The 12,147-nt window shown below is 35.9% G+C and overlaps 1 protein-coding gene across 1 annotated transcript in view; it reads right to left on the minus strand.

Annotated features, from left to right (window-relative positions):
* LOC102870738 (mitochondrial inner membrane protease subunit 2-like) overlaps positions 1-12,147 on the minus strand; it is a 1,092,157-nt gene that overhangs the window by 1,028,112 nt on the left and 51,898 nt on the right. Inside the window, exon 2 of the mRNA XM_006882643.1 lies at positions 11,747-11,850. Within this exon, the coding sequence (XP_006882705.1) occupies positions 11,747-11,850 (104 nt within the window). The remainder of the gene's footprint in view (positions 1-11,746; positions 11,851-12,147) is intronic.

The raw sequence follows: 12,147 nt of genomic DNA on the forward strand, positions 1-12,147 counted from the left end.
AAAAAAATTTAATAATAATAATAATAAAAAAGAAGACAAAAAGGCAGCATCTGCCCAAAAACCAATCTTTAAGGGGAAAAGGAAGAATGAATATTTGGCGCTCCAGAAGGGAGAAGAATGCTTGAACAGTGAGAGAGGACTAAGTAACACAACAAAATGTGTATATATTTTGAAAGGAAAACTCTTTTTCTCCACAAACTTTTCACCCAATCCACAATTTAAAAAAACAACAAAACACACCAAAAACAAAAAACAAAAACTTCCTTCTGTCTAGATCACATGGGAATAACCAAAGATAATTGCAGAAGGCTCCCATCCCTAGCCACTACTCCCCTTAACACCTAAGGCAGTTCTCTGATTTTTTTTTAATATGATCTTATTACAGTCTAATTATCCATATTGCTTTTCTCCTTTTTTGTTAAGCTGAAATTCATTGAAGTAGTTTAACCTGACATTCAGAACCATTACATACACCCTACCCTCCCTTCACTGATAATTGGCCTCTTTCTTTATTAACTGATTTTTCCCTTGATTTATTACAAACCTTTTTTCCACCAAATTTGGATCCATTCTGTGAATACATTCTTTTACTTCTTTCAGCTCAATTAACACTCTTTCACTGTTACCAAAGCCTTCCTATTATTTCTTCAAGTTTTTATTGTTCTTTAAAGAACCTCCAGTAGAACTATGATTTTTGTAAATAAATTGAGAATATTTTTTTAAATGACTGGTTTATTTATTTATTTTATTTTTGTGTGCGTGCACCGTCAAATCAGATCTGACTGGTACAGGAGGAGATTGTCCCTCCTTCCCCGGCAGAACATCTGGTGGATTCGAACCATGCGCCTCTGGGATTGTAGTTGCAGCTCCTTGCCACTAGGCTACCTGAGCTCCCCAAATTAAGAATATTTTAATGGTTCTTAATGCTGTGGTGAAGCTTATGTGACATATACTATACATTCTGAAACGTTTCCTACTATATTATCATAATACTTTACAGTAACTTTCTAGCAATCCACACACACCAATCTCTGCCAGGTAACTTATGACCTCAGAAAGCACAGGAGTCATATGATAATTACAATCACCATAGCCAAATCAAACTGAGCCAGCATTCCGTCAGCAATTTCAACATCCATACAATTTTTAATAAAGTGAAAGATATACTTATGCCTTCAGTAAATATTAATGTAACCTCTGAATGTGAGTAATACCTGTCACTGGATCATGCAAAGAAATGACCTTTCGTAATATGAGCTACTGAGGCTTCTCATTAAAGTAAGGAAATAAATATATATTACATACTACATATATATATAATTCATACACACACACACACACACACACACACACACACACATTCCTATTCCCTTCATGGACGTTTTCCTAAGCTCCAAAACACTGATAAAGTTTGCTGATGATTCTTTAAGCCCTTTCCCTTTCTTATCAGTCACAGACACATTTCCTAGCAACTGCCACCTGCACTCACCAAAAAACAGTGCCCCTTTTTTGCCTTTTCTAAAAAAATCAGAAAAACAGGAGGGTAGCTACTGACCTTCGATCAAGTACAGCTGGGCTTAAGTTTAGTTTGGGGATTAATTTTGCTCTTCCAGAAGCTAAACGATGAAACAGAGTATGCATCACTTTTTCTAGCTTCATCTTTTCTAAGAACAGGTGGACAGGTTGTTGATGGGTAGGAAATGCATTTTAAGAGGACAAAAGAGGAGGAGAAGACCAGAACATTAGCTTAGCCCTGAGAATCTTAAGAATTCTACTGCCAGAATAAATTACAAGCAGTGAAGAAATAGGATTTCTCAAGCTTTCTTAGTTTGAATAATTTTAAAGCAATAGGAAAGGATTTTTCTATCATCCTTCTATAAAACATCTACCTGCCAACTTTAAAGTTTCAATTTTCAATCATTCCAATCGAAGGCATACTCTCAATAACATATATTCCTTTAATGTGTCTTTTTTGCCCTTGACCAATAAAACTGTGGTGCTCAAAGTGTCCTTATCTGTACCAGCTCCACTTCTTTTAAAAATGTCTAAATCAATCTGGATTCCAATTTTGAAAGCTTGCAACATATTTTTCTGGTTCTTGGGGATTGAGTCTTATGATCAGTACTCTAACAATTCCCTCTTGATCTCTAAAAGCCATTTTTGTGCAGTTTTAAAAGTGGAAAGAATCTTAAAGACAGACAAGTCTGTATCTCATTATGTACATGTTAGAATGGACCCTAAGATTAATTAACATAACCTGTTCAAGGGCACTCAGCCAATTAACAGATAATGGAGGTGAAAGTAGAAGCAGGATCTCCTGTCTAATGCCATATTCTTGGAAGTAGCAATAGCAAATGAGAGATTTCCAAGTTTGTTTCGTGGAAAAGAAATTGTTATTGTTATAAGCCACCAACGAGCCGCTGACGAATAAGAACCACACGAACAACAACACCAAAAAATCCTCCACCAACCGCCAACAACATCGTCTCCAACACACCGATCTTCATTATCCCAGTGACTGAATCAATCCACCTCATAAAGGCTCTTCCGCTTCTGTGCTGTCCCTCCACCCTCCCACACCATGATGTCCCTCTCCAAGGTCCTGCCTTGCAACATGTCCAAAATATGTCAGATAAAGCCTCAAAATCCTTGCTTCCAAAGAGCAAACCGGCTTTACCCTCTCCAGAATGAACTTGTTTTCCTAGCAGTCCAGGGTATATTCAATACTCTTCTGCAGTGCCACAGCTCAAAGTCATCAATTCACCTTCTATTATACCAAGTCATTGCCAACTCTCCGATGCATAGCAAGTAATTGCAAAAACCATGGCCTGTATCAGGCACACCTTAGTCTCCAGACTGACATCGTTGCTCTTCTGGATAGGTCTCTGACAGCAGACTTTCCCAATGCAATTGGTCTTTAGTTTCCTGGCTGCTGGTACCAAGAGTGTTGATTGTAGAGTCAAGCAAACTGAAGCTGTTAACAATCTCAATCTCTTCATCATCTATCATGATGCTGCCAGTTGACCCAGTAGTGAAAATCTTTGTTTTCTTGATGTTGCACTTCAATCCATATTGAAGGCTGCAGTCCTTGACCTTCTGCAGCAAACGCTTTAGGTCCTCCTCAGTTTCAGCAAGCAGGGTTGTGTTATCTGCAGATCTCAGATTGTTGATGAATCTACCTCCAATCCTGATGCCACATTTCTCATAGAGCCGAGCCTCCTGGATAGTGTACCACATATAGATTGAAAAGGTATGGAGATAGGATACATCCTTGACACACACCCTTCCCAATTTTGAACTATGCAGTGTTTCCTTGCTCTGTTCTGATGACTGCCTCCTGGCCCAAGTATAGGTTTTGCATAAGCACAATCAAATATTCTGGGATTCCCATTCTTCTCAGAGTCAGCCACAGTTTGTTGTGATCCAATTTTTATTTAGTGATTATTTAAACTAACTTATTGCTTTTCAAAAACTTAAAGGAGTATTTTTTAAGTTCATTTCCTTATATATTTAAACTGATAATTTTAACATTTACTTTTTTATTGTTTAACATGGTTTTCTATGTTGTGGTAATATAATACAATAAACTAGGGGAATTGAAACAACTCTTCAGTTGGAGATTTGGCAGGTTCAGCTGGGTATGCTACTTAGAGTCTTATAAGGCCACAGTCAAGGTGTTGGCTCCTATCTGGACCTTCAGAAGGAGAATCAATTTCCAGATGCATTCTGGTTGTTGGCAGTCACCAATTCTGCACCATTACAGAACTGGGGTCCTCGTTTTCCCTCTAGATGTTGGCCAGAAGTGTTTCTCTGCTTCTAAAGGTTGTCTACTTTCCTTTGTTCATATTCCTCCACCTTCAAAATCAGCAAAAGCACCTGTTCTGTTTCTCATCCTTTGGGTCTGATTTCTTCTGCTGCTACATCTTTGGGTCTGATTTCTTCTGCTGCTACATCAAACTTAACATCCTCATCTGCCTCTGTCATTAGGGCTAGTGAAGTTATTACATCTGGTCCATCTAGATAGCTAATCTATTTTAAAGTCAGCTAACTAATAACAACAGCAAAGTCCTGTGCAATGTAATATTCCTGAAATGATATGTCATCATATCCTCAGTCATTACAATGTGGAATATTATTGGGAACAGTAATGCTATCTCCTATTCTTAGGACATGTTCTATGTATATAACAATAAGGAAATGTGACTTACTTTCCAACCATCGTGTTCATTTTCTTTAAACTGATGGGCTTGGTTTGAAAAAGCTAATCCATCAAAGGTGGGCCTGGAAGTTCACCACTGATTTATCTCGATACATGCATCTATAGATTTTCAGCTCCAGAGTCATTTGAGATAAGGTGGCACCCTTATTTAATAGTGTATTTGTCAGTGTCAATTTTCTGCCTTGAAGCTAGAACTATTTGGATCTTTAAAATTTTAAACATTTCTGTCAGAAATACTTAAATTTATATTCAAAATCCTTCTCCTTCACAGCTCAATATTACTGCTTATATAATATACAAAATAAAACTTTTATTTCAGAGACTATTCTTTGTAAATGCTGTCTTACACTTTTAATTTTTAATAAAATAGTAATGTTCTCATAGACAATTACACAGACAAGTGCCCTACTATTTTATAGAATAGTGCCTATATAACTTACTTCTTTGATACCTGGCTTTCTCTCAAAGGACATTAGATTTATGAAATGGGCTGAACAGAAGCTACTGATGTCTCTAATAATTATGCTGTCATAAAATCTCAATAATTCAAAACTAGAAGTTATGATCACAGAAACATTTCTAAAGCATAATTTGTGTTGGAACTAAGAAAATATTTTATTACATAATTAAATGCATAAAAATTGTGAAATACATTTACTCTATTCAAGAAAACAAATTTCTTCTAGGAACTACTTTAAATACACCAACTTGTTTATGTGTGAATTGTTTACAAAATCCACTTACTAGATGTTAAATCTTAGCAGTAACACTTACACAATTTTATAATATATCATTTTAAAAATACTCATGAACAAGTTCAAATTAATATGTATCATTGAAAGTGGCAAAATCTAAATCTCTCTTCAAAATAAATTGCAATTCTGGTTTTCACTCCCCAACATTTCACTATAAAGCTTAAGTAAATAAAAAGCCTAAGTACTTTGTCCCACCCATTCAATTTTTATAAACATATGCTCCTAAAATGTTCAATACGAAGAACAATGAAGAAAACTCTTTGGCTATAAACAACAAATCTGCAATGTGCACAGACAGAAGACAGAAGTAAACACAATTATGTTATCACAGTTCAACTGCTAACCAGATTTAACTATATTATCATTGCCCTGGGCCTTTGTTTAAAAACATGAATTTCCTTTTTTTGCAGAAGTCAGTTAATTTCCCCTGGTGGGTCAAAGGACCTTTAAAGATTCACAATCACTCAGGACACAAAGAAACTAGCACCTTTCATTTGATTTTCCAAGGTTCTATTCTATTTCTATCTAATTCCCTAGCTCAAATCTTTGCTACTTTTTGCTCCTATTTACTACTAAACATGCAGCCATCCCAGTGGCCATCTGTCAGAAAGTAGCAATTAGCTTAGCATGTCGCAAGCCAGCTGTCAAGACTGTATGCATGCTGCATGTTCACAATAAAGCACTACCGCGCCCAATAAAGACAAGTTCGTCAGGACCCACGTAACTACTTAGCTGAGAACAGACATGGAACTTCAACCAAACCAATTGTCACCAACAGAGAGAATACATAGTGTGACAGCTGAGAACATGGGCTTTGAAGTGAGGAAGTTTAAATCATTATTCTAAGCAGGTGTGTTGTAGACAATGAGGTTGGCACAGGACAGAGCAGGGTTTAGGGCTCTTGTACATAGGGTCCCTATGAGTCACAAGTGACTCAATGGTACATAACAACAACAACAACTTTGACTATCAAATTAGTTAGCTGTTCTCTGTTCTCATGAACCATAATAGGATAGAAACAAACTCAAACTCATTGAGTTGATTCAGATCCAAAACAATTCTTTAAAACCAGTGTTGAGGCTGCAAATACAACCAGACACAGTGGCTCGTCTTTCTCCCTTGTGGCTGCAGATGGATTCAAACCACCAGACATGCGCAGACCATGAGTTAACCAAGAAACTTGCTATGGACAACACCAGAGCTCCCTTGTGACAGCCATAGGCCCTACTTTTCCTTTTTTAATAAAGGTTACATAAAGCTAAATATAGAACTCTTGGGCCAGCAACTGAAAAATACTAAGCAGTTAACAAACACAAAAAAATTATTGTGGTTCTTTTTCTTCTTCATAAATGACATATCTTTCTCCCTTTGTCTTGGGATTTCATCACCCAACACTTTTAATTCTAATTGTTTACCGCTCTTTAGAATCTGCTTTTGCTTCCCTGCCACTAGCTTTGAGTTTCTCCACATTAGAGGTTGGGATGTCATTTCAGTTCACCTTGGACAGACGTTTGAGAAGCTGCACTGCAAGAAAGAACAAGATTCCGACACAGAATTGTCCAAGGGAAATACAGTAGGTGTCACCAACGTAATTACAAATTACCACCTGCCATACAAAAACATAGGAAAACCAGGTAAAATTATCTTAATACAATATTTTATTTGACCAAGCATATCTAAAACATTATCATTTAATAAGTGACAACCACCTTTCTAGTGCTCTGAAGCCTTGGAGAGGTAGTGGCTACTCAATGAGCAGCAATTCATGTTTAGAGTCAAATGAACCTAAATTGAAACAAGTCTCTACTATTTACATGCCATTCATGTGCTCTGGACCTCAGTTAAAAATAACTGTTCCCCTAAAACTGTTAGTTAATAAAGACGACATAGAAAAGGCTCTTGTGTAACACCTGATACAGAGAGATGCTAGGTCATCAAAGAGAAGTTCAGTATCTTCCCCACTCTGCTTTAGAACTTAACACTGACTCATTGCAATGAAATTGTTGACTTTGCTTCCTTTCCTTCAATCTTTAAATGGCAACCTTCCTCCACCCCCTTCCACCTGCACCACCTCCTTGCTTCCTATCAGCTAGAAACTAATTTCAAGATAACATGGACCCTTTAAGTTATGGCTCAAAATATGACCCCAAGTAACTAAAAGGATTTGTTCCTCAAAGAATCACAGGAGAGATGGCTTCTGTCCCTGTCTCCTCGACCTCCCTGCTGTCTCTATTGTCACTGTTTCTCCCTCAACCAACTGCCACCACCATGGGACCTGCACAGACACTGCCATCAACCTTAATGCGTCTCTATTTCAAGACAAACTAAAACCTCACAACTTAAGAGAGGTTGAGGGTCATTCCACAAGATAACTGTCCTCTCACCATTCAAAAGTACCAGGGTCATGGAAGACAAGAAAAACAAGGTGACACATCAGAGGAGAAGGAAAGGAAAATATGGGATCCTAGGTCATAGTTTAGAGGGAAAAGAGAACAATTCTGGGGAAACCCATGTAGTTCAAATAAGTTCTATAGGTGTATAAATACTTTTGGCAATTTCCTGGTTTCAAAGATTTTACTATGGTTACGTAAAATGTTAATATTAGAAGGAGCTCAGTGAAGAGTGTAAAGGAGTACTCTATACTATTTTTACAAATTTTCTTTCATTTTACTTCACAATAAAAAGTTGAAATCTTTTTTAAAGAGATCATTTAAAACATGCTTATGAAGGAATGTCTATCCCAATGAACTTGTTAATAGATAAAACCCTGTGAAATGGTACTACTTACGTTAAGCCTATTGCACTAAGGCCATCAGACAGGTTAATGAAAATTCAATCCCCAAGTGCAGAAAATCCCCCCTTAATCACTACTATGAGTTTCCAAATCCACTAAGAGAGTATGATGCCACATGCATAAACACATGATGTGACCACATGGGGTGTTTTGTGTGACCAATATTCTTATTAGATAAATCGAGCTACTGAATTAGCATTAACAGAAAATAAGCTTAAATAATAGCTCCACTGTGATCATTATTTTTTACAGAAAGAAAAGATACAATAAAATGAAAGTAAGTATATATCACAATATCCATCCACCTCCTGACTCTCTCTCCAGACTTTTTACGAGTCTGAGTCAATGAAGTGAATAAAGCCCTTACAAGAAAAGGAACAGTTTCTTGTCTATAGCATGAGTTTCTGCAACATAAATTAGTCCACAAGAGACGGGTAAACCGGAAAAGGATTTCTGCATAATGTGGAAGCTACACTGGCTCGCAGGTGATTTTTCCCCAAATCATTAATGTTTGCTTCATTAATCACAACAACTTAAGGTCAAGTACACTAACAAGAGCATGTAGGGGAAGAGTCAGTATTATACTCTGTTCTAATCGTCTCTTAGAATTCAGTGCTTATCACATGGTTGATCTCAGTCTTTATTTAAAAATGTAAACTCTAAAGAAATAATGATCCTTATTTTATGGTTTCCATACCTGCATGCAACTCTGATACCAGAATATTCTGTACAAAGTTCACAACCTTTTCTGTCTGCAACTTCCAATGATGTCCTTATAGTTGCATGCCAACAACCGTCACCCTCCCTTATCTCACCTTCCATCAAGATACCTACACCTTTTACATATTTATATATATATAGTTGTTGTTCTTGTTAAGTGCCGTCGAGTTGTAGACGACTCATAGTGACCCTATGAACAAAAGACCTGAACACTTGTATAACTTTCATCATTTCTCCAAGTCCATACAGTTTCTGGAGGCAAGCTATTTTAGAAGTGGATGCCACTCCTGCTTTCAAGCTTGTTTAGAATTTTTTTTTTCATTACTAAGAAAGCCAAAAACATTCAACCAAGTAGTTTAAGACAAAGTGAACAAATCATATCTTTCTTCTGTCTAAGGATTCTTCCACTCAAACCAACTGAACACTTTTGTCCTAGTACCTTAAGAGGTCTACCCATGTCTTCTACAGTCAGGATCTCCATGTAGGGATACAGTCATATATATATATATATTAGTTTGCATTTAAAATCCATATACATTGTGTCACAGAATATTGTGTTTCACACAGTCCTTCATTCACATTGTGTTTCATATAAACATTCCCAATTTGTGTTTTACAAAACAAATCACCATTGATCTAAGCGGGATTATGGCAATGACATCACAGAGGAGGGCTTCATAACAAGAGTTTACAGAGTACTACAGGGCCTCCACATGAGAAGGACTGGTAACCTAGATATAAAATGGGCAAAAGAGTTTTTGCAGAGGAAGACAATCAGATAAGTGAATAAATGCTCAAAATCACTGCCAGTAAGACATGCAAATCAAAATCACAATGAGGTATGATCTCACCTTTTTTAAAAGGCAAAATGCTGTTTGCCCCAATCTTTCTTCATTAAATAGAAAATTAATATGTATTTTAAATTGTACTAATATTCTTACTGAAATTGTTGTTTTTCAAGGATGATTTGCTTCTACTATAGTATGGACTGCTACAAACTGTAGAGTTTCTTTCTGAAATGCTTATCAAATAGTAGAAATGTTGTTTCAATGATGGAATAAAAAGTATCTATATTAAAACCAGACTGGCATATCTATAAGAGAAGTAAACATTCAGTGTGGTTTAACATGAGTTAAATGTCCAGTATGAATGTTTATCAAACTAATATTAATCTTCTCAAATGAAACAATCTAGAAAATGTAAAAAGTATGACAGCATGCATCAATAAAGCATTTTTGGTCAAAACACTTAAAGTAACTTAATTTTATAGTATTAAGTCATACAAATGAAGAATTAAAAAATAATGTCTGATTTTTCTGTTGTCTCAAAAAAGCAATAATTGTCACTTAAAGATTATTTGTTGTTAGATAATGGTACTTGTCACTAAGCATTTTTAACATAAATAATCTGCAACCAACCAACATCAACTCAGTAAAGATGCAGCTCAACATAAATGGCTGCAATTTATTTTATCAATTCTAATTTTAATGTACTCTTTTTATAATGATTTATATCATAATTATCAATCACTTTGTTGCTGTTGTGTACAATCAAGTTGGAAATGACCCATAGCTGACCCTTGGGCGGTTTTCCAGAGGCAGTGAATCCTACAAGAGGAGCTTGTATGTCCTTCTCCCACGACAGCTGTTGGCCTGGAACCACATCCCTTTGAGACTGTAGTGCACCTTCTCGCCACTAGGCCACCAGAGCTCTTTATCAATCACTTTAACAAACACATAAATTAATATTACTCTTCTTTTAACATGATACACTAGAGTACTTTTAAGGACTTATACAAACAGTCTTGTTTTAAGAAGTTACCCTTTATTTTTTTTCCAATTACCTATTCAAATTTACTTACTTATCAGTAGTCAGCATGATTCAGACACACAAATACTGTACAAATGTCTGCATATAATGAGACCTCTTCCACTCGGGTGAGTGTTCTTTCTGCCACCAACTAAGTGAGAATGTAACCTTGTCAAACCAAAGCAAAGGCAAAAGAATCCCAAGCACACACAGGCTGGGCCAGCACGGAGCAGGTTCTTAGGGAGGCAAGAAAAAAGAGCTCTGAATGACAAAAATCAAAGTATACTCCAAAGAGTAGGCTAATATTAGAGAAAGCTCTCAAGATTGTGGAATTATTTAATCCCCATCTTTGAATGTCTGCCATACAAAACTCCACTCAAATTACATTTATTTTGCTAGTTTCTTAACCAGATTTGGTTCCAAATAAATCCTAGGAGAACTGCCTAGAACGAAATACATTTGGAGCATACCTATTTATTTTACAAAACACTAGCTAGAAGTATGAGAAATGTAGTGCTTTTAACCAAACAATAGTAAATTTTTGCCCAGAAAGAAAACAATCATCTCAATTCAAGAATTAGAAACATCACGTGGAAAAGTCCTCATCAAGCAGTTCTTACTATCATTAAAACAAACGACACTAAAACTATGATAACTGCTACCTCTGTGTTGTAACAGGCAAAACCAGGAAGCTAATTAAAATATTTCCTTAAGTAGCTGAAACCAAAAGAAACTAGGCAAATTCCATCGCCCTCTTAGTATGCACATACTTTTAACATAAAGAAAAAAAAGCACATCTCAAAGCTAAACCATTCAAGCATAAATTATCCAAGGACTATGTATTATATCATTGTCAGTTATACACACTTTGACATTCCCTTTCTATGTGAAGGCGACCTGGATGGAATTCTTGTTCCTCACCAGTCTCAATATTTTAACAGAGAAACAGTGCCACCTTTTGGCCTCAAACAAAAGCCTTCATGTTACAAGTCTTGCAAATTTCCCTTTTCAGTACAACTCTCCATATAGAACAATGTCATTAAATTTCATCTATAGAAATCTATAGATTTACTATCTATAGAATTATTTCCAGTGCCACAAACTAAGAAAATTTGTGTCACTTAAAAATTGCTTACCAAGATTCAAACTTTCAAAATGATCAAAAAAAGAATATAACATGTATCAATTTTTTATATTAAGCATAATTTCTAATCATTATTTCATGAAACACATTTTGTCAAATATAAGAATGTCAATCCACTAATGTATTTTAAATATTAAAGAATTTTTCCTTCATTTTTATAGCCTTGTCATATTTTAGAATAGATTCTTAAAAACACCCAGTAATTAAATAATTTACAATATCATGCTAAGCGTCCATTAACCAAATATACCAATAAAAGCACACAGAACTTTATATACAACACGGAAAGTTTCTGATTCACTTACACCAGTGACACGATATCACCACGCCGTACTTCAAAATTCCTAACTTTCCAGTGGTTCAGAAGCACTACGTCAGATGATGGGCTCCCTCCAGGATTCAACGAAGGCTAGAAAATAAAGGGAAAAAGACACATCTATCATTTGTATTTTGCAATCTTCATGGTCCCTTGCATTTCATGGCTTTAGTGGAGTGCAATAAAACATTCTTAATACATTGCAATAAATTGCCATTCTAAAGTGACCGCAAATGATGAGTTTTCAAAAAGGCTCATTGGGATTCTTCACAGATGAACCAGGGGGAACAAATGGAACCAATACTTACTTGAAAGGAAAACATGCTAGTTATTTAAATCTTTACCAAACTCTAACAAAGAGATACGGAAAGGTGAGATGCATTAAAATAT

The sequence above is a fragment of the Elephantulus edwardii genome, unplaced genomic scaffold (genome assembly GCF_000299155.1).
Source record: "Elephantulus edwardii isolate Elephantulus edwardi_28Jun2011 unplaced genomic scaffold, EleEdw1.0 scaffold00022, whole genome shotgun sequence".
Classification (NCBI taxonomy): Eukaryota; Metazoa; Chordata; class Mammalia; order Macroscelidea; family Macroscelididae; genus Elephantulus; species Elephantulus edwardii.